Source organism: Pyricularia grisea, chromosome I, assembly GCF_004355905.1.
Source record: "Pyricularia grisea strain NI907 chromosome I, whole genome shotgun sequence".
Classification (NCBI taxonomy): domain Eukaryota; kingdom Fungi; phylum Ascomycota; class Sordariomycetes; order Magnaporthales; family Pyriculariaceae; genus Pyricularia; species Pyricularia grisea.
This window is the reverse complement of record NC_044973.1, coordinates 4,034,812-4,057,099: the sequence shown is the minus strand read 5'-3', so window position 1 is coordinate 4,057,099 and position 22,288 is coordinate 4,034,812. Positions and strand designations below refer to the sequence as shown.

Genomic DNA, 22,288 nt, shown 5'->3' with positions numbered 1-22,288 from the left:
TTGCCTAAAACCGCTCTGGAGTGCTTTGGGTCTGAGCCTCAAAAGAAATTTGAAGATGTAAACAGGTTGTGTTGGTACATGCCTTAGCATCATCATATTCTTCTTTTTACCAATTTTATTTCGCCTCTGGCTGACTGGATTCCTTGTCCCTTTCTTTGAAAGGGGAGACGCGACCTTCTGCTTGGGACCTCACTTCTTTTTCTGTTTTTCTTTCTTTTCTGATTTTTGGAATCGCCTTTTTTGGAATAATGGACGATGCCTGCATTTAACTTATCTTAGAAAGGAAGTTCGCATCATTTTCCCAAGTTTGGCTTCAAGCCCCGTGTATGGTCCTCTCGCAACGCCCCTCACAATGATCCCAACCACTCGCCAGCGTCCCTGGTCGGGACAACAACCGTTGCAAAAAAGAGGCGCTCTGCTGCTGGGAATCTCCACCTCCACCATCCGTCCCCGTTGAATTCATGTGCTGTCGCTAAGCCACGACCTCATCAGCGAAATGTCATTAGGAAACGGCGCCGGAGCAGGGTCAAGGCCAGGACTTCGTTCATCAGGTCCTCCACCAGTGGTACCGCTTCTCTCGCTGCCAAACGCAACCGAACTCCGAAATCAAAAGTGGCCGGGGGAAATAACCGGAAGGGGTCTGAGTGTGACCGGGGTAAGGAGGCCGAGAAGCCCAAGAGGCTGCATAACTGGGTCGCTCGGCATATTCTCAGCTCAAAGGACGATAACCCCGTCGCCGCTTCTCATCATGTACGGGGCAAGCCCCTCGAGATCAGTCACCCAATACCACCTAATGCACGCAACGACAACATCACTCCGCCAACCCTTCGAGAGGGATCGGGACCGCTTGACACCGACAAAGGCCAATACTCGTTGATGCAGGTGCCCGAAGTGTCAACTGATCCCCTTGCTTGGCTTCAATCTTCTCGCCCCTGCATAGACTTTGCCCACAATGCCGCCGTCGGGTTTCAAGTCCTGCCGGTGGCACATTCAGAGTATGCCCACGTTGGGCGCCTCGACAGCAAAATGGGCTACGATGGCACAGCCTCGACTGATGATTTTCAACCCCAAACGCCTCGAGTGACACAGCCGATCATCAGCCGCAAGCCTGCTCCTTCCCAAGGCCAAGACGAACAGAGAACAGGATACCAAGGTCGTGAGCATATTGCTTTGGTGTCTTCACTCCCGACATCAAAGCGAGAAAAGAGGTTCGGCCTGGCTGATCCCACGGTCTGGGGCTCTGTATCCCGCACACTTTCTCAGCAACACAGGCTCTCCGAAATCATATCGCCGGAGAGATCAGACAAGTCATCCTCCATTCTGATAGAGGCACAGTCGAGATCGTCAAGCAAGCGAAAGAAACTAAACCGTTTTACCAAGGAGCTTGAAAGGTATCATGCTGCTCATCCCAAGCCTTCCGATTCCTCGTCAGGGGCATTACCTTCTAGCCCATCACTCAAGACAGTCAGCGCGCTCGTACCCTACCGATGCGAGTTTGCCGCGGCCGGGCTTGCGGTTACGTCCAAGGAGCAAAAAGAACTTGCCCACTCAAAGGCCTCTCACCTCCCAAAGAACAGTCTTCGTACACGGGTCATACAACCCCCAGGCATGCCCACGGCCTCTCAATTGGAAGGCGTGGCACGGGGACCTGGGGAGTCTCCAAACGGCAAGGGGTCAAGCAGCTCATCTGATATCCGCATTACTCCACCCAGCGGCATTCCAGGACTACTGGCGGACGATATATTTCCCACCCCAGAGAATGATAGAAAGCCGGCATCTCCCCGCAAAGTACTGCCATGGCTCTGTTACCAGACGTCTGAGACTTCGACCTCTGATGGCAAGCCTCATGGGAAGAATAACGAGAACGCGCCCCAATTTAAACTTCATCATGGACCTACATGTGCTGTTCCTACTGCGGTGCACACTTCTCCACACAAAGGTAATTCACCCTCGGGGCATCGGCCAGTCACTGAGAAGGTTGCTACGCCAAGTTCAAGCAGTCCGGCCAAAGGGATCGTCGACAAGAACGGTCCCAGCAGCATGGCCCGGAGAAAGCCATCCTGGAAGGCGCCACCCATACCCGCGAAATCTACAGCGCGATCCGTAGAGAGATCAGGCCCTGGGCAGATTTTGACTGAGCATCCGGCCATTTCCTCAGCCAAGAAGGCGGTTCCGGATCATGAAAAGTGCTTATCGGTTCAACATACGGAGGAGGTCCTGGCCACTCCACCGCCTCAGAGTATCAAGTTAAATAACAGGCCAAATACTGTAACTCGCCAAAGAATCTCGCAGTCGGCAAGCAACGGGTCACCTAGGACTACAGGCGTAAAACGTCAACCTCGAGTTTTGCCTGAACTTCGCTCATCCCTCACTCGCCAACAGCCTTCTCCCATCCCTGAAGAGCTCGAAGCATCCCCATCATCGACCATGGATTTTAACAAGCCGCTACCCAAGACACCTCCGGAACAGCAGAAGGCTTTTTATACAGGGCCCAAAGATACCAATGACGCCAGACAAATCAAAAGAGCACCAAAACAAGCAGAGGAATCAGCAGAAATAGTGTTGGAATCGAGCCCAAAGTACCAGCGCGTGAGCGCTAGATCACCCCCGAAATTACCACACACCTGGAAATACGCAATTATTACCGATTCATCGTTTGAAGATGCCCTTGATGCAGTTGTGCATAAATTAGAAGCACTGGACGGTGCCGCCGGTGCCGCCAAAATACCCACTCTGCCTTCAGTCACGCCGCCTCATACCAAGCAGCCAGCGTGTGACCCGCCGACTATAAGCATCACGGAGCCAACGCCAGAGGCAGAGGAAGAAGCTCGAATTGGGCTCAAGGCTTCTGTGGAGGATTCTCCTAGCCCTGCCCAGCCTGACAATCCACTCTCCCCAGTGACTGCTCCTGATAGCGTTGTTACGGTGGCAACAAAAGTGATACTGGAAGACCAAACCGGAGGAAACGAGTCAGATTGGGAAGATCAACCAGGGGCGCCGCCAAAGTGCAAGGAGCTTCCTCTTGCTCCTCATGAGCCGTTTGTGGACCAACGGGACCGCGATATTTGCGACAGAGACGTTCTCAAGGGGCTCAGGTTGGCAATAGAGGCGGCCTGCGACGAGGAATTCGACGCGTGGATTCGAAACCAGACAGGTCTCAGGCTGCGGCGGTTTTTGGCTGATCTCAAAGGGTTCGAAGGCTTACAGAGAGATGCTGAAGCCATCGCCGAAGCCGAGGAGGCAGCGATTAGAGCGGCGGCACAGGACTACCAGCCGGCGCGGAGGCGGAGGGCAGAACAGAGAAGGCAGGCCGCTATCAGTAGACATAGTGACGGAAAAGATAGGACGAGGGGTGTCTGTTAGTAGAGCAAATATATCCAAGCGGCGTGTTGGTTGCTCATGCAAAAAACTAAGACGTTGGTTTGTCTTGATTTGGTAATATGCCTGTTTGCTAGCTTAGTCATGCTAGAATAGGGAAATAAGACAGTATTTTGTCGGGTACAATTATATGAAGACATGATGACCCGACTAGGCTAGAGATTTATTTCTTGTAAAGTCTTTCAGGGTAGTGCAAGACAAACACAGAAGGTATCACATTAATCATCTACAGTCCAAGAAGTGATATATCCAAGTATAGCGTAAAAATGAAGAAAGAAAAATCATGCCCAAAACAGCGGACAGAGTGAACAAGAGGACTGACAGAGCCTCTCGTCTCATACAGAAGAGGTCATTTTGTTCTTAAAAAGTTCAGGTCATAAGTATTCCCCCCTCCCGAGCTTCCAAGTCCGGGCGATTGAGAGACAAATAGAATCTTCCCGTCTACTTCTCGACTGATCCTGCTCAGACGGCGGCACGGCCCGGGACCTTTTCGGTGCTGCTGCGGCCAAGGATGTGGTCCTCTGAGTAGGCCTTGCTGTCGAGGTCCACTCGGGCGACCTCGGCCTGGTCGCCGTCGATGATCTTGGCCAGCTCCTCGAGGGTCGGGCCGCGGGTCTCAACGTACATGAAATAGACGAAGACGACCTCGCCGAGAATCCAGCACTATAGTAGGGGGAAGAGGAACAAATTCAGTGTGTTGTTCTGTTTTTTTTGCATTTCTTTTCTCGCTTCTTTTTTTTTCTCTCATTCGGATGTCCCTCTGACAGAGACAAAAAAAAAGACTTACAGTGTAGATCAAGTACAGCTTCCACAAGTGACCAGTAAAGTGCTCAAACGCGAGGGGATTGGCGTAGATGTTGAGTGTCAGACTGGCCTGGACGCAGACGTTCATGATCATGAGGCCCTTTGCGCGCAGCTTGTACGGCAGGACCTCGATGGCGTAACCGATGAGCAGGCCGGACCAGGCGAGCGAGTAAAAGATGCCGTGGACCCAAATAAAGAAAATCATGGCGAAGCGGGCGCCGTCCAACCCCTTCTCCTCGTACAGGCCCGAGGTCAGCGTCCAAAAGATAAAGGTGAAGAACATGCCGCAGGTCGAGGCGAGGAACATGGGCCGGCGGCCGACGCGGTCGACCAGCAGCGCCATGCTGATGGAGACGATGGTGGACAGGACGGTTTGGCCGCCGGCCAGGCCGAGCTTGTCGGTCGAGCCCTTGACGCCGGCCGTGTCGTAGAGAACCGCGACGTAATTGGAGATGATGGCGTTGCCGGACCACTGGGAGAAGACGCCGAGAGAGATCAGGATGGCGAGGCGGTAGCGGTTGCCCTTTGTGCGCAGGAACTCGGAGTACTGGGTGTTTTTTTTTTTAGGCAGAGGTTGTTTAGTGAGTGCCTTGTGCTTCTTGTGGCGGAGTGGTAATAGCAAAGGGGGAAAGAGGGAAAACCATTCTGTGTATGAGATATTGTCAAACTCACCTTGCTAGCGTTCTTGTGCTCAAGCTCCAACTTCAGTGTCTCCTTGATCTCGTGGTACTCAAACTGAACGGTGGGGTGCTGAGCATCACCATTTCCGTGATATTTGGCAAGCATAGCAAGAGCCTGGTCGTGCTTGTCCTTGGCTATGAGGTAACGAGGAGACTCGGGAACCCAGTAGATGAAGGTGAGCTGGATCAGGGATGGCAGGCCCTGGAGGATGCATGGGATACGCCAGCTCCACTCATTGGGGATGTAGTTCGTGCCAAATGACAGCCATGCCACAACTTTATAGAGGTATCAAGATTAGCCTTTGAGAAACCCAGTGTATCTAGACCATTTCGAGAGAAGGAGTACTAACCGAAGGCACCAACATTCCACAGGCAGTTGTAAACTGTGGTCAACCGGCCACGATGTTGGGGATGGCAGATCTCGGTGAGCAACATGGGAGATGCAAGCTGAGTGAAGCTGTTGCCAAACCCAAGCATCACACGTCCACCCATAAAGGCTTTTCAGGAAGAGGGTTGACGACGTTAGTCAAAAGTCGCAACAACGGTACATCTACACCCAACGTATTCACCCAGAGAACTTACTGGCAAGGTTCTGACAGCATCCTTGAAGGACGGCGCCGACAATCATGATGACACAACCTATGACGATAGGGACCTTGCGACCAAAGTGGTCTGTGAAGAAAGGCCTGTCGGAATAATCTTAAAGGTCAGTCCATAAAAAGATCGTTGCTATTCGAAAAGAAGACCCAAAGAATAGACTGGGTTAGTCAGAAACTTACACGAAGAAAATAGAGATCATGCTGCCAATCTGATACAGCGCTCCAAGCAAGCCGAGCATCTGACCCTGAGGGTTGTCAAAGTAGTCCTTCCAGGTGTCAAAGGCCTGGACACTGTTGAACAGCATGCTGTAGTGGGTAATAGTCACATGGTCAGCAACAAAGTAGGGGACCAGATACAAAAATAGATGGATACACAGATGAAGAACATACCCATCGTAACCTGTAGTAGCCGAGGCAACGCAAAGAACGACGGCATAGAAGTAGAGCTGACGGAGACCAGGCTCCTTGGTCCACGAAACCTTTTCGAACCGGGGAGCTTCTTCCTGAGCCTGGATGGTGGCCCCCGCGTTGGGCTTTTTGGAGAATAGCTTGGACATGATGGTCGGGAAACTGGACAATGGGACACATATAAAAGAGGGACAAAGAAACAAAACAGTCTATCTGGTACACAAAGCCACTTGGTTCAACGTCTTAAAAGACTAGACTTAGCTTTGTTGGCCTGAGCATGAATTGCGCACGAACTGAAGATTAAAAAGAAAAGAAAGGCAGGATCCTGCTGCTGAGATGGGGAGGACGAGGTGAAGATATAAGAAAGGTGAACAGTATCGACATACAATCCCATAAACGGGGATGTATGAAATGATCCTGCTAAAGAAGATCAAGCGGACTGACGGACCGAGAAAATGTATTATAGCACCAAACTGGCGGGTTGCATTTTCTTTTTCTCAGAACCCATGTATCAACCGAACTCCTAACGGAAAATTTACCATATAGCCAGGAGGGGATCCATGCTCCGGAACAGGTTCGTTGGAGCAATGAGCCTGTATAATGGGGGCGCAGAATCAGAGAGAACGAACGAGGGAATAAAAAAAGGCCAATAAAATAAGTAGAGTGTTTGTTGGTAGGGTGATACAGAGCTATAGGCGGCACATGGATGTATGTACCTTGACGTTCCGGTAAAATACAAACAGTGGGACTTGGATCATCGTCAGGTGGCAAGTCGGGAGGTGAGGTTGTATTAGTCGTGTCGCACTTGCATCCGGTGGCCAAGTTTATTCAGATATTTGGTTCGTTGAGCTTCTTCATGAGACGACTGCTAGTTTCGACTTGTAAGCTGTACATCCGACTTTTTCTTCTTCTTTTTTTTTTTTTTTTTTTTTTTTTTTTTTTTTTTTTTTTTTTTGTTTGTCATCGATAATAAAGAAAAACGAGTCCTCATTGCCACCAAAGTCTCTGATGCGAGACATGGTAAAGCTTGGGAAGCGTTTTGGAAAAGAACGAACGAGTCGTGAATAGTACAGCATCATTGTTGTACCGTGGTATAAATGTGGATTTAAGTTCAGAACGAATCGGACCAAATGTTTAGTTCTAGGTTTGGGGTTGGACAAGTTGAGGGGTAAAAATCCGGGGGACGAGCCATTAGTCTCATTGATATCCTCCGCCATATTCCCAGTAGTAGCTACAGAGTGAGAGCCCTAGGTAGGTAGTAGGTACAGTACATACTAGGTAGACTACACATAGCAATACTATTAAATATCTGGCTACATTGGAACACCTGCCCTGACTTGGCGGAATTGGATCATCTCTTCAGAAAAACACGTGTTTTTAAGCGACAGATATTTGGACAATCTGTAGTTTCTGGACTACTTCGGATGATCCGAGCTTATCCAGAAAGGTAAATTCAAATGACAATCTTTTCTCGGCTATCCAAGTAGGTAAGAATAGGACCGTTTGTTCACTTTACCATTAAATGATATTTGTAGGAAATACAGTAGATAACCAGCCCAAAAAGGACTCTCTCTATTGGTGCCATCAAGGAACGGCAAGTGCTGCCTGCATATTATGCGGTAATATGCAAGCTCAAGGGAGCCTCATCCGTCCAGCCGCAACACGTTGCATGGCTTTCCCTGTATGAAGCACGATAATCTGCCGCAGCGTTTTTATCCAGGCTTGCCAGGTACCTACCTTATCTAGGTACGGAGTACCGAGTAGGTAGATAAGATAGGTACCTGTCTGCTAGTATAGACACTATCGAAACTCGGAAACGCCGACCCCGGTTCACCACATCACTGTGCCACTTTGTACAGGGCGGGCGGGATCTTTAGCCCTAGCCACCATATTGCTTGGGATTCTCCAAACAAAACAAGGTGATTGGGGGGTTGAAGAAAAAGAAAGAAAACGCCACCTACCTGCTGTACAACCCAGTTAGGATTTAGATTTGAACCCAGGTGAGTGATGTATCTGTAAGAGAAGGAGGAACAGGGAGGCTGTCATGACGAGGCAAACCAAGTCATGTTAGACAAGCTGTACATACCTTACTCAATGCTCTTGTGGATAATTACCTCCTCTCATCGCCCTTTCTCTGCACCTCGGTAGGTACCGTGGTAAACAATGTACTGTAGGTAGGTAAGGTACCTTAGTTAGTAAAAAGAGTGGAGCATGAATAATACCCGAAACCGGCAGGAACCGTCATGGAGGAAAGAGAGAAGAAAAGACAAGACTAGAAAGGATCAGACAAGCCCCGACAAGCTTTGTATATGACTTTGACAAGAAAGATGGCCAGTCAAGCATTTAATGCCAAGCTGCGTAAGCACTGTTTTGCTAGCTATACTGAAGAAAAGAAAGACAAAAATTCCTCTGTCGCTTCTGCCATGTTTGGTTTCGTTGGGGATCAATGGGTCCAGGCAGGAACCCACAAGCACTGTCTCCAGTGGCATTTTAGGCTGAATTGGAACCCTACCTGGAAACAAAGTACAACCCTCGCTACCACTTGGTAGTGCTCAATAGAGGCGATCGAGGACAGGGACAACGGCCCGAACCAGAGACACCACACGTTTGGAAGTAGGTAGGTAGGTAATTTGACCGAGCTAGTTAGATGGATGGGTCAAGATTTTTTTTTTTCCCTTTCCGTTTTTCTCTTATTTTTTCTTTACTTCTTTGCTTTTATTCCCTTTCAAATGAACTTGAAATCCTAAAGGAGTTTGTAGATGAATAGACCATGAGCTCCAGTCAATTGACATCATCTTTCAGATGAATACTCTCCGATGAGGAAAGTCGTGTATTTTAAAGTTAAAGAAGAGCGGCACAGGGGAATCAGGCAGGGAAGAGCCATGGATGACTACTATTAAGGTTGACGGGGTATGTATGTATATGTAGGTAGTGATTTATCACGTGAGAACGTGCATGGGCAGGCCAATGATCGCTATGAATTGGATTGCCACTTTACGCGCTTTTATGCTTGGCTGGCGCGTTCTTCGCCTTGAGTCTTGGAAACCCGTTTGGTGACGATGCCCATGATACTGGCGATAATTTGCCCCGACTATATTCAATCCTTAAAAAACAATCTAGAGGCAGTAAGCATTCCTTTGCTCACATAACGCTGCCCGCACTTTTTTCTCTCTGTTGTTTCCTTTCTTTTTTTTTTTTTTTTTTTTTTTTTTCATATCATGGCCGGGCCTTCGGGGGCTGCTCCCAAGAAACAAGCCTCGCTCCTCGGCTTCTTCACGCCAAAGACGGTCAACGGCCTGAAGAGAACCACATCCTCCCGACCGGGCGCAAGTGAAGAAGACGGGGAGCGTGCAGTAGATTCGTCACCCTCGTCGCGAGACAATGTCCGAAAACGACCATTGGAGCAAGACCCCGACGCTGGCAATACTCGCCGACCAAGGGCCAGCAAAAGGGCAAAGAATGTTGTCATCGACGATGAAGACGACTTCAAACCAGACGCCGAGGCCGAGGCCGAGGCCGACCCCGAATCAGTAGTAGCTACTGATGATACGGCCGGGATCTCGCAATCGTCGTCGAAATCCGCAAGCAGAGCTGGCAGATACATCTACGATGAGTCCCAACCCAAGGGACAGACCAAGACCGATGAAAACGGCGATGCGCTTGACGCTGCCACTCTCCGAAAGAAACGAGAACTTCATGACAAGTTCGTCAAGAAGCTCGGCCATCCCGATGCAATGGCGAGGTGGGGGAGTACCGGGCGGGGAGACCAGGAGACGGGCGCGCAAGAGGAAGAAGACGATGGAGATGCGGCAGAGGAGGAACCGCCTCCTCAACCAAAGGGCAAGAAAAAGGGGGCCAAGTCGGGCAAACTGACGCCCATGGAGCTTCAATTCCTAGATATCAAGAGGAAGCACATGGACACGGTCCTTATCGTCGAGGTCGGCTACAAGTTTCGTTTCTTTGGTGAGGATGCCCGCGTAGCCGCCAAGGAGCTGAGCATAGTGTGCATCCCTGGAAAGTTCCGCTATGACGAGCACCCTTCGGAAGCACACCTAGACCGCTTTGCTTCGGCCAGCATACCGGTCCATAGACTGCCCGTGCACGCAAAGAGGCTCGTTGCCGCAGGTCACAAGGTCGGCGTCGTGAGGCAGATCGAGACGGCAGCCCTGAAGAAGGCGGGGGATAATCGTAACGCACCCTTTGTGCGTAAACTTTGCGAAGTTTATACAAAAGGCACCTATATCGATGAGATGGGCGAAATGGATGCCCAATCTGGAGTGTCAGGGGCACACTCAGGGGGCTACCTCTTGTGCCTCACTGAGACAGCGGCAAAGGGATCCGGAACAGATGAAAAGGTCGATGTTGGCTTAGTAGCAGTACAGCCCGCTACGGGAGACATTATTTACGACAGTTTCGAGGACGGCTTCATGAGGAGCGAGATAGAGACCAGACTCCTGCACATCTCACCCTGCGAGCTGCTCATCGTGGGCGAGCTTTCCAAAGCTACCGAGAAACTGGTCAAGCACCTCTCAGGTAGCGCCAGTAATGTCTTCGGTGACAGGACGAGGGTTGAAAGGGTTGCTAAAGGCAAGACGACGCCAGCAGAGGCCTCCTCACATGTGACAAAGTTTTATGCTGGGAAGCTGAAGGGTAGTTCCCAGGACGACCGAGCTGCCGTGTTGCTAGACAAGGTCTTGAACCTCCCCGAACCAGTGACTCTCTGCCTCTCTGCCATGATCACACATCTGACAGAGTTTGGTCTGGAGCACATCTTTGACTTGACAAAGTACTTTCAGTCTTTCAGCACCCGGTCACACATGTGTATCAACGGAACAACTCTCGAGAGCCTCGAGGTCTACCGTAACTCGACCGACCACACTGAGAAAGGCAGCCTTCTGTGGGCTCTCGACAAGACTAGAACGCGGTTTGGCCAGAGAATGCTGAGGAAATGGCTGGGACGTCCCCTGTTGGATAAAGAGCGCTTGGATGACAGAGTCGCTGCGGTGGAGGAGCTCTTTGAGAACCGCAACGGCCCGCAGGTTGAAAAACTACAAAGGCTGCTTTCCAGCATCAAGACCGACCTCGAGAGGAGTCTTATCCGCATCTTTTATGGCAGGTGCACCAGGCCTGAGCTCCTCGCCGTTTTACAGACCCTCCAGAGGATAGCGATGGAGTACATTGCCGTGAAGGACCCCAGCCAGAGCGGCTTCAAATCGTCCCTTGTCAGCGAGGCTCTAGCTTCGCTTCCTCGGATTCGGGAGATTGTGGTCTCGTACCTGAATAGGATAAACCCCGACGCTGCTCGCAAAAACGACAAGTACGAATTCTTCCGCGACGAGAGCGATGACACTGGAGATGACGGTGAAGACGAGATCACCACCCAGAAGATGAGCATCGCCGCCGTCGAACAGGAGCTGGATGCCCATCGATCAGATGCAGCCTCCACCCTAGGTCGCAAGAAGGCTGTCGACTACGTCACAGTGGCTGGAATCGAGTATCTGATCGAAGTCCCCAACACCGAGATCCGCAAGGTTCCCGCGTCGTGGGCCAAGATCAGCGGCACAAAGAAGCTCTCCCGCTTTCACACCCCCGAGGTCGTGCGTCTGATCGCCGAGCGGGACCAACACAAGGAGGCCCTCGCTGCCGCCTGCGACGCCGCCTTCAAGGCCATGCTTGCTTCCATTGCAGACCAGTATCAGCCCCTGCGAGACGCCGTCTCCTCGCTTGCAATCTTGGACTGTCTGCTTTCTTTTGCACAAGTCGCAGCCTTGCCAGGTTACAGCAAGCCCACCATCCTCCCAGACTCACACCCACCAACCATCGCGGTGGTAGGCGGCCGCCACCCCATCGCAGAGCACACCCTCCCCGGCGGCTACATACCCTTCAGCACGACGCTCTCCTCACCAGCTCCCCTGGCTCACCTCGTGACCGGTCCCAACATGGGCGGCAAGTCGTCCTTCGTCCGTGCCCTGGCCCTGCTTGTCCTCCTGGCCCAGGTCGGCTCATTTGTGCCCGCCGACTCGCTGCGCCTGACCCTCTCAGACGCCATCTACACCCGCATGGGCGCCAACGACAACCTCTTCGCCGGCGAGTCGACCTTCATGGTCGAGGTCGGCGAGACGGCCGCCATCTTGCGCACCGCCACCCCACGCTCCCTCGTCCTGCTCGACGAGCTCGGCCGCGGCACCAGCACCCACGACGGCGCCGCCATCGCCCACGCCGTTCTCGACCATGTCGTCCGCCACACCCGCTGCCTCACCCTCTTCATCACCCACTACCAGAGCCTCGCCCGCGTTGCAGAGGGCCTGGGGGCCGGCCTCGTCCGTAACGTCCACATGCGATTCACCTCGTCCCGGGACGGTAACGAGAACGATGACCAGGACCAGGTCGATGACGTGGGAGAAAACATCACTTTTCTCTACGAGGTCGCCGATGGCGTCGCTCATCGATCCTACGGTCTCAATGTTGCCCGTCTTGCTAGGATCCCTCGCAGGATACTCGAGGTGGCTGCGCGCAAGTCGCGCAAAATGGAGGAGGATGTTAGAACGAGGAGGCTCAGGAGTGCTACAAAGCTCTTGGAAGCTGTATGTCAAGGAGACGGCTCTGATGATCAGCTCGACCATTTACTGTCCAGTATTGAGCAGCTTTGAGGCGAAAAAATGTAAATGCGTCGCTACAATGTCTTGTACTATACCTCTTCTTGTAATACATCAAAGTCATGTGTAATGTTTCCCACCGCTCTTGAGCCAGGTGATTTATTGTATCTTGAAAAAATTATGGAACCCCGATGTCTTGTCAAGTCGTCAGAGCGTCCATCCCGTTCATCCTAACAGATCTTGTACCCCAAAGCTGTCGATTGTATCTATGTATCTCGAGTCTTTGACTATGTAAGTAGAAGCAATGAAACAAGTCAAAGAAGATTGAAAAATAGGACGTCAAAAATATGCTGAACCCAGAGGCTAAAACGACGTCGACAAGCTTTTTGCCCCATTGCTTGCACATCCGTGTAGGTGTTCGAGACAAGAACAACTAAATTTCCATGCAACAGCAATCCCAATGTACCAAAGTTCGATGTGTCAAGGTATCACCCGGGGCTTGAAATTGGAGAGTCAAAGGGCCAAATCCGGAAAGAAGAACAAAAAGAGAAAAAGGGGAAGTGAAAGAAAGAAAATAAAAAGAGGCCAAAAGAATTATACGACCCCCAAAAGCAGCTATTGGGAGCACGAGCAAATCCTCCAAGAGACTCCAATGTGATCGTGGCACAGAATGCGTCCTGATCGAGCCGACTTTGCAATTTGCCGTCGCAGTTGGTCGAGGAAGTATGTAATTGTGCAAGGAAGTCATTTAAGAACCGGCATGGCATGATGACTGAAAGTTCAGACCATGTCAGTTTACGGCCCTTGTAATTTGTTCCAAATAGTGCTAGCACGTACCAATCATTCAGACAATGCTCAGGCATTTGTGGTCCTTGCGTACTGAAGAACCGAAATAGGGGAACCAAGCAGACTCTCACGGGATGCAGGCAGCATTATGTTCTCACCGATGTTCAAGTAGTCTGTGGCATATGTAACGATAATGAAATTACAGGCGGAAAAATGAAATGGAAACTGTGTGGCGAGACTCGGATTGACTGCAGAGGCTGTGAAGTAGACGTAGCTTAGTGATGCAAAAAACGGACCTTAGCTTTATGCCATGGTATTGAGATCACTTGCTGATCTTTTGCCTTGTCCGGCCAACTTCAGAGCTGGAAGTCAACATGCTCGTTGCTGTGCTGGAGGCAGACTTGAGCTCCATTGACAGGAGAGTTGCTGTGCTGCATAGCCTGGTATCCGTATCTACCGCCATTGATGGGTTGGAAATTGGTTGCAGGGGTCCGATCCGTGCTATCATATACTGCACCATGAAATTGTTGGTATGCTGCTCCCCGACCCTGCATGTAAAGAGGATTGAAGCTGTTGCCGTCGGTGGATGGCGGCGGTATCATGTAGCCAAGCGTGAAGTCTGGCTGGCTGATAGGGCCACGCAAATCCCGCAGGTCGCGCAGGTGACTAGTGTGACCCATGAAGGGATAGGAGATATGCTTTGGCGTCTGGGTGGGCGGGACCATCATGGAGTTACTGTCGAGTTGCTGCAGTGCTGGTCGACGATGGAACTGGAATCTATCCCATGTGAGCCGAGCCAGTCAGACAGCTGAATATTTACCATAAATATAGACAAGTCTGCTCACCTTGTATCGTGAACAGGACTGACTACCCGATCTGTAGTAAGCGTCAGTTCCAACTGGGGCTCCATTATCAAAAGACAATTTCACCACCAGAAAGATGCACTCACTGATGACTCGTGAATTGTCATCATCTTGGAAAACATCTCCTGTGTCTGGGGCTGTGTTATCCATGTCCCAAGAATCATCGTCGAAACTGTCCGAGACTGGCTTCATGTTTGTTGTAGACAGGCTTCGGTGAGAGACACCAGAGTTATTTCTCGCCGATCCGGCCCTGACTGGTGCTTTGGTCCGGCGTTTGCTGGTGAGTTCCTGATCCTGATCCAGGCGGAGTGGCTTCTTCCGCTTCCGGTTGCCCTGGAGCTCGGCCTTTCTACTCACCTATAGGATATGTCAGGGACTAGACAACTAAATGACGGGTAGGGACTTTTATGAACTTACTGGGCTGCCATCCACGGAAGGCGTGGCATATATGTCGCGACTCCGTTCGAAGTTGCCAATGCCTTGCCAGATACACTCCGTAGGTTCAATTGCCTCCGAAGATCTCTTCATGTTGGTTATGACAGACTCGTGCTTGCGTTGGTTGCGTTTCCTTCTCTGATCAGGGGTAGCAGAATCAAACACAGCCATGCCGGGATACTTGATACCCTTGAGCTTGCTGACGGTGGATTCGTATATGTCTTCGGTGGTATCAAAGTAAACCAAGTCTGTCACATCAGAATATTCCGTTTCAAAGGTCTCCCACTTATCAAACTTGTCAATTCTCTTGTCGAAATCTGGAAACTGGGCGGAAGATCGTGTGCGTCGAGTAGTAGGTGTCTCAAATACGGGCTGAGTATGACGGCTTGAGTTCGTTGGACGGAGCCGCATGGGACCGAACTCCCACCGCATGTTGTCCATGTCTTCAGCAGGCTCAGATTTGACTGAGGCCTGTCGTGAAGGCTGAGAGCGTGCTGATCTAGTCTGCGGCAGGTCAGTCTCAACAATCTGCTTGTAAGAGAAGCCTGCGATTGACGTATACTCTGTACTCACTGTGGCTAATCCTACCTGGCTGCGAGACTTTTTGACTCGACGCTCCTTGGATGTAATCCGGTCTTGGAGGAGACCATCGATTCCATTCTCAGCATACCACTTCTCAAAATCCCGCATTTTCTTTGCAGCGTTGATGTCACCAGCCTTTGCCTTCATGTCAGTTGTGAATCTGCAAGAAAGATGGCCTTTCGACGAGATGTGCGTCAAGAGATGGGATATGTCGGAGAATTGGCCTTTCTTAGGACACAAGTCGCATAACAGAGGAATAGCTGGCTCTTCTGTAGAGACAGCCTCCCGACGACCAGAGCCGGTACCCCGGGATACCATGTTGTCCTCTGTTTCGTGCTCTAGGGACTCAATGACAGCCCTCCTGAGAGATGTAGCAGCTCGCCTGTAATAAAGGAGCTTGGAGATGTGGCAGATCAAGAAAGCTTGGTTAGGCAGACCTGGTCGAGATTTGGCTATGAGGCTTGATTGTGTGCTTGGAGAGAGGAGAAGTGGCCGTGAAGGGTTCTGGGTGGCCTTTTGCTAGCCTCTCACCACACCATGTATGGAAAGAGAGCAGGGTGTGGCTATAAGGCAGTCTATCAGTCCGTGTAAAGAATTTTGGACACATTAGTAAAAGGGGCCACATCGAGGCAAGTCCAGCGAAATTCAGGAGATTATTATGGCCAAACTCACAGTAGGATTGCAAGGTCCGACAAAGCGAGTGTCCAGTCTCTCAAGTCTGAATTTTGAGAAGGAGATAATTGTCTCTATACCACCCAGTTGCAAACCGGCACGGATTTCTGGTGAAGGAGGCCCTCAGAGGACTTTCTTGGTCGAAACTTCAACAAATGGTTAAGCCGCTATAATAGGGACTAGCTATGCTAAGTAAAAGTCAGCTAAGGGATCGTTCTGTAGGGTAGGCGTGTCACCCACTGTGAAGTTGTAAGCTTCAAGGGTAGCATGTACCATACCAGTAACAGAGATGCCCCTGAGCTGTATGTGGCAGCGTCGAGAAGGTTGTGTGGCGACAAGTTCCAAGGAGAGTTCGTTTAACTAGGGGATTTATTGTTGAGGAGGAAGTCTAGTATCGGCTGAGAGGTAAGTCAATAGCAGCCTAGCTGGTACTTTGTACAATGAGAGGCTCTCACCAAGTGTAAACTGTCCTCAATGAACCACCAACTAATGGCAAAGCATCAGGTGAACTTGTAGGTCTAGTGCCGAGCTTGTGACTATTGCCTTATGCCTATCTGTTGGAGTAAACTCGTGCAGTTTCCCTTGATGCAGTGTTGTGCAAGAAGGACCCAAGGAGAACCTAGAAAGGAGTACTTCTTGATCAAGGCTTGCTGATTTTGATGATCTCAATACCGAGACTTCGAAGATTTTGAGGCTGACATGTATATGCTTGCTGCTCGATTCCTCGAATGATTGCTTTTCTAGGGAGTGTCAAGAGGTAAGATGCCAGCAAGCGAGTGATCGTTGCTGATAGCGGGAAAGGCAGATGTGTCTTGTCAAATCTATCTTCTTTATTCCCTGTCGACAAGGCAGCGCTGAGAAGATACCCGGTATTGACGATCTATAGAAAAGCGGTTCGTTCATCAGAAACATTTTCTCGAGCTCAGATCCTGCACGTCTGATCTGAGACGATTGTTGAAGCTTGCCTAACCTTTTTCACGTCTCACCAGCCTCGAAGACTCGTCTTGAATCACCGAATCTGAAGATGATATTTTCTTTGACTGTGCGCTTCAGGAAGCGTGAATAGGAAACAGTGAAGAAATGTAGGTTCTTCGTGAGTGTAGCTGGCCTTTTTCGCTGAAGTGACCAGTACGATGTAGACAACGTTGCGAGGTGCTTTCAGGAACTCGTTGGAACAAAAGGAACTTGGTAGCGAATGGAAACGCCCCGATGAACTTTTAGGAGCGGTGAGTGAGGGAACGGCTGATAAGAGTCGCCAATGCTGTGATTGGGATGAAAAAGGTAAATGATTGGGGATGGGAAGATGGTATATACCGCCCGAAGATGAACCTCAGCCACAGCTGGGTTGTGAGAGGTGCTTGTTGAAGCTTGGAGGATCCCGATGATGCCTGTCAAGAGGGAGTGGGACAAAAGGAATGGGTTTTGGCCAGCACCACTTGAAGTGACGTAAAATCTGGCCCTGGTTTTCCCAGGTAGGTAAGGTAGGCTAGGCGTATGTCTACTGACTGTGACGCAAACTCACATGCGAGCTTAGGCAGCCTCGGAACTTGAAGTTAGATTACGCTGCCGTGGGAAAGAAGTATGATGGAGTGCCACTGGCGAAAAAGAGGGTAAACGAACTTGGACTTTTGGGAGGCTTCTTTGGAAAGAGACAGTGGGAGAGGGGGCAGGCCTGAAAAGGAAACAGGACTAACGCAGGCAGCAAGGGCGCTGGCATGAGTCTACCGTGCAGGGAAGGTACGACGTAACGGAAACTGGGAATTTTTCTTTCCAGTGCAAAAGCGAGCCTTAAACCTGGAATTTGTCCATGGGGGTCTCTTTGATAGCCTGCCCGCCTGTCCTGTTCTCTCGCTTCTGAGCCAGACGGCAAACTGCCAACACACCACTTACACTTGCTCCTCAATGCTTGCTATGGAAAAATTATACCCTGTTCAGCGTTCACATACCTTGACAGATACCCTATCAGCGATCTCGGTATCATGTTGCCTCGAGGGGGCGTTGTTTAATGATAAAAAAGTGACGAGGATGCCTATGAACGTCTTTTGGCAAGATGCTTACTGTTTTATGAAGCTTAAGTATATGGGCTCATAGGCATTCTACATGTATAGGACGCTTAGTTCCACGCAAACCAAGCATTGTAACGAACCCTCAATGCTTGTAAAAATGGGTTATATATATATACCTATTTCCTAGCCAATTGTTCCGCAGTTGAAGGCCTAGTGTGCTGCCACTTACTCGTAGCTAAAGCCTTCAAACAAAGGCATGTTCGCCCGCTTTCCAAATGAGTCTTTCCGTGGTATCAAACTTCAAGACACACAAGAACACGCAAGCTATTGATCCACCCTCGCTTTGTCTATCCTAACGAACACGGTAGCTTGCTCGTAGGCCATAACTGCAAGAGAACATGAGAGAAGATAAAGTAGAGTAACGTGAATGGAAAAGGAAATTGAAACGGCAACTAGCATGCCATATACCTTGAATAAGAGCATTTATGCCACATTTCAATGCATATGTATTAGGTCTAAGCCCGCCCTACAATGCGCTGAATGGTAGCTTTTGGCATGCAATACACCGGGTCAACAGCCTCCAGGCCAGGCCACTTGAGAAGTGAAAGCCCAGTCAGGCCAAAGCATGTATGGAAGACGTCGACCTGATTTCCAGGCCGATCCGACATACCACCCTTCTCCGTGTCTTGACATTTGAGAATGAAAGCAGCCAGTTGATCGCGGTCGATCCAGTGCGTCCGTCCAATGGTCTCCAGGCTACTGAGCACCCACCAGCTATAACATACGTCCTCTTGCTTCTCTGGTCGACCGTTTAATCCGCCACCTGCGATCTGCCTCTCGCTCAGCCAGCGGCCAAGTTTGTCTGTGTCCACCAAATCCAGCCTGCCGGCTATCGATAGTGCAGCGACACAGGTGAAAATCTGACCCGAGTGTGACTCTGCACCTGGGCGATTGCCATAACCTCCATCGAAGTTGGCGCATGCGGCAATGTGGTCGACGGCCTTGCCAACATCGACCAGTTCAAGCAGCCCCAGCAATGACAGTGCGTTCAATGCTCCATAAAGAAACCGCGTGTCTTCCTCACCCCACTCATCCCCAGCGAACGTGCCTGTTTGCCGGTTCTGTAGATCGGCAATGACTATAATGCAAAAAAAAACAGATTGATGGCGTGTGAGCACAAAAAGCCCATTCGCCAAGTTCTCCAGCTCGACATTTTGTATCATCAGGACGATGCAGACTTACACTTGCCTACCTGCCCCTTACCCTTGCCTTTCTTGTCCAACTCGTCAAGCGCATCGACCATGGCCAGTATCTGTACAGCACTGACTGTAGAGAGCATATGGGCATCGTGTCCCGGGGCAGCCCCGAAGCCACCATTGTCGTGCTGGCAAGAAAGCACAAATTCTATAGTCGCATCCCGTGGTAGAGCATCTGGCTGGCCGAGTAGATGAAGCGCCACGAGACCCCAGTAAACACCATTGAGCCGCAGGTGTTCTGTCAACCAGTACTCATAATCCTCCTTTCTCGTGTCGAGACTCTGGACGTACTTGACATGGGCAGCGGTGGCCAGTCGAAGTTCTTCCGGGAGAGAAGTTTCTTGCGTTGCCATTTCTGGATGCCGGCACGGCAGTAGGCTGCGATGGTCAAGACAAATGGATGTTGGTCGGAATCGTCACTCCCTAGCCTAAAAGAGAGAGGCTCAAATGCAGTAAGCGACTTCAACGACTTATGTCAGCAGTCAAGCCGCGCCTATGGAGTACGGTAGATATTAAGAATCGGACAAGGTCAGGCAAAGCGTAGGTTTTCCGGGCCTAAATGAAGCAAGCTCTCATTAGCTCCACCTACAAACTGCCCCGCTCTGCCGCTGTCACTTGAACTACGTATAGCACCAGAGACAATAGTCCGCCTCACAAGGGGAAAGGGCGAAGCTAAAATGATACTTGGTATGATAGTCCCGGCAGTCGGCAAAAAGGCGAAAATACATATATCGTGATTTAATTTTAGACTAGGACTAGGACTGAAGCGTGTCTAGCAGAGTAAGCTCAGGTAAAGGTCCCGACGACATCCGAGGAAAACTAAACTCGACCGAGGCCAGTTTAGATGAATTTGAAAAACCAGTGAGAGTGTGATTATACATATGATGTCAATATATGATGTCAATTCTGGATGAAATTTAGAATTTTCTTAAAACAGTCAGTATGTGACAAGTAGCCTTTTTCTACTTCTTTCTCTTCGCATCCCACACCCCAGGATGTCTAAATAAAAATGCCTCTCAGTTAGAAGGGATGAGCGCCTGTATACTAGGATATACCAAGTCATTCAATTCGTATACCATGCCCATGCTTGCTATGGTATCTAGGTTTTTATCTGGTATGCAAGGTGGTAGGTAAGCGCTGCAGATGACCGAAAACGATTTGCAGCCAAGTACAAATTAGATCATGTGCCGTGTTTCAGACGAAAGTTGTTCCTGAATTTGGCTTACCCTCCATAAAGCAGACGGCGTAGTAACTAACAAACTGCGTGGGATGTCATAACTCTAACATTCCATGTAGTGGCAAAGGTAAGCAACCAAGGTAAGCCAAAAGGTACCAGATGAGAGTTACGTACCATAGTAGTAGAAATAACACCAATACTACCACTTGATAAGAGCGGGTATTTCCCAATGCCCCCCGATCTCTGTTAAGTACCACACTACCATACTACGGAATTACTGCACGAATCTGCAATCGCTAGTCTAGCAGACCCCTCATTTCACCGCTATTATTGGTTCCATGCGGGAATTATTTTCCTTTCAAACTACTAACTATATATACGATACGGGTATCATCCGGGGCATTTTCGATGATCAAAGGTCAGCGACTCCACGATGGATTGTGCAGCAGCAAATGGGGGTGGGTGGTAGTTATTGGGCCCATATCGCGCGCATTGAGCTCCATGAAGGGACCACCCGTTTAGCGCATCACTTGTAATCCCGACACAGATCATGGGAAAGATGGCTACTTTAATTAGCTTTGGGTAAGTCAGTACCTTACTTAAAACCAGAAACGATCTTGGTCCGACATAACAATTACCCCTCACACAAAGTACGTGGTATATAATTTCTTAGTCCGGAGATAGAAAATACTTGGAACATTCTTTTTGACTGTTTACACATCGACTGTTTGTTTGATTTACCTTTGTATCTTACCAATGTTTATATTTGGCTCGTTGCCGTTTCCATCCGAACAGTATGTATGTCGTAGGACGTTGCCAAGATGGAAGGGACTGCATGACACGGACCGCTTCTGTCGTTATCAATCTAAGTATGCCTGCTGAAGTTGATTATTTCCGGTTACTCTCTTTTCCTCTTTTTTATTTATTTATTGATATTTTTATTTTATTTGTTGTTCTCCTGTTTTCTTTCATTCGAAGGACCGCCAAATCTGCATCTACGAAGTAGACAGTCAGCATCCATCGTGCAAAAAAAAGTACAAATTAAGCCGATCAGGTTACTGGATGCAGTGGGACTGCGCGTGCGCGAAATCCAAAAAAGCAATACCCCTGATGTGATGATACATTGTTGCTGGAGCGCGCACAATAGGTATGTTTCAGAAAGCACATGGCCTGCAGCGGGCGAGACGGAGACCGCAAAAAGGGGGGATAAGTGGAAACCTGATCAAGCGTCTTGAAGAGGGCGGGCCGGGTCGATGTTGCGACTCGGGAGTATTTTGCGATGATGAGGGCACATCCTGGCCTTGGAAGCGGTCCAGCCCATTCATTTGGTGTGAGCATCTATTTTCTCTTTTCTTCTTCTTTTGTTCTCCGTTGGGTTGTATTATGCCTTGTGTAGATCGGACCGTGGAGCCTCCACTGTTCAATGTTAAATCGTGGTTGATAACAGCAGACCACGATTGATATCCACCATCGGGCAGAAACAAATTACGAGGGAGTGTCAAAAAAGGGCAAAGAATCTATCTGTGGTGCTACTGCATAGATATCACTACCTAACAGGACGACGAACATACGAAGGAAGTACCTCTTTTCTCTCCCTCGACCTAAACTAGACGATTTAGAGATGGACCTGCCCTCGTGATCATCTGGTCTAGTAAACCCAATCCCTTCAAGCTCGCCGTTTTGTCCTTGACATCCATGCTCATTCAGATTGCCCGCCTGTAATACCTCCCTCGTCTGGCGACCTGGCCGGATGACTTTTTTTTTTTTTTTTTTTAATTACTCTGCTCGCCGTCGCGCATCCGATTGAGCGGGGCTGGCTTCAGGTATGGCTGTAAAGTAAGGTACGAAGCAATAGTGAATCTTCATGGTGGCACCGTAGCATTCAAGAGCGCCGCCGCACGTACTCTCGGGTAGTGCTGGGTTGTCTTGCCGATTCATTGCGTACCGTACCTTATGGACGGCCGGGTGGGCAGACATTTCCAAAAGCCACCGCCATTCTTTGAGGGTATCGGCCGCCTAGTGAGGTACCAATCATTAGCTGCCCGC

General features: G+C 49.9%; 5 protein-coding genes across 5 annotated transcripts; 2 read left to right on the top strand and 3 right to left on the bottom strand.

Annotated features, from left to right (window-relative positions):
• Positions 1-352: 352 nt before the first annotated feature.
• PgNI_06277 (uncharacterized protein) lies at positions 353-3,460 on the top strand (the record flags this gene model as incomplete). Its single annotated transcript, XM_031126302.1, has 3 exons — positions 353-396; positions 507-3,358; positions 3,456-3,460. 3 exons carry the CDS (start codon positions 353-355, stop codon positions 3,458-3,460), a joined length of 2,901 nt encoding a protein of 966 aa, XP_030982013.1.
• Positions 3,461-3,584: 124 nt separating this feature from the next.
• On the bottom strand, positions 3,585-6,622 carry PgNI_06276 (uncharacterized protein). Its single transcript, XM_031126301.1, has 7 exons — positions 5,852-6,622; positions 5,642-5,767; positions 5,445-5,548; positions 5,213-5,359; positions 4,855-5,138; positions 4,166-4,729; positions 3,585-4,041 (listed from the first exon to the last, which is right to left on the bottom strand). Exons 1-7 carry the CDS (start codon positions 6,016-6,018, stop codon positions 3,841-3,843), a joined length of 1,593 nt encoding a protein of 530 aa, XP_030982209.1. The 5' UTR covers positions 6,019-6,622; the 3' UTR covers positions 3,585-3,840.
• Positions 6,623-9,087: 2,465 nt separating this feature from the next.
• Positions 9,088-12,519, top strand: PgNI_06275 (uncharacterized protein; the record flags this gene model as incomplete). Its single annotated transcript, XM_031126300.1, has 1 exon — positions 9,088-12,519. The coding sequence occupies one exon, from the start codon at positions 9,088-9,090 to the stop codon at positions 12,517-12,519; it is 3,432 nt and encodes a 1,143-aa protein (XP_030982016.1).
• Positions 12,520-13,607: 1,088 nt separating this feature from the next.
• Positions 13,608-15,513, bottom strand: PgNI_06274 (uncharacterized protein; the record flags this gene model as incomplete). Its single annotated transcript, XM_031126299.1, has 5 exons — positions 15,123-15,513; positions 14,532-15,053; positions 14,201-14,471; positions 14,097-14,127; positions 13,608-14,028 (listed from the first exon to the last, which is right to left on the bottom strand). Exons 1-5 carry the CDS (start codon positions 15,447-15,449, stop codon positions 13,608-13,610), a joined length of 1,572 nt encoding a protein of 523 aa, XP_030982015.1. The 5' UTR covers positions 15,450-15,513.
• A 2,811-nt stretch (positions 15,514-18,324) lies between these two features.
• Positions 18,325-19,509, bottom strand: PgNI_06273 (uncharacterized protein; the record flags this gene model as incomplete). Its single annotated transcript, XM_031126298.1, has 2 exons — positions 19,052-19,509; positions 18,325-18,947 (listed from the first exon to the last, which is right to left on the bottom strand). Exons 1-2 carry the CDS (start codon positions 19,416-19,418, stop codon positions 18,325-18,327), a joined length of 990 nt encoding a protein of 329 aa, XP_030982223.1. The 5' UTR covers positions 19,419-19,509.
• Positions 19,510-22,288: the final 2,779 nt, after the last annotated feature.

What these genes read in the sequence shown, in the direction of transcription:
- PgNI_06276 (XM_031126301.1), bottom strand. Translation starts at nt 6,018, where the DNA reads ATGTCCAAGCTATTCTCCAAAAAGCCCAACGCGGGGGCCACCATCCAG. An exon ending in AGCACAAGAACGCTAGCAAG is followed by an intron (nt 4,730 to 4,854) that starts GTGAGTTTGACA and finishes AAAAACACCCAG; the next exon opens with TACTCCGAGTTCCTGCGCAC. An exon ending in AGCTGTACTTGATCTACACT is followed by an intron (nt 4,042 to 4,165) that starts GTAAGTCTTTTT and finishes CCCCTACTATAG; the next exon opens with TGCTGGATTCTCGGCGAGGT.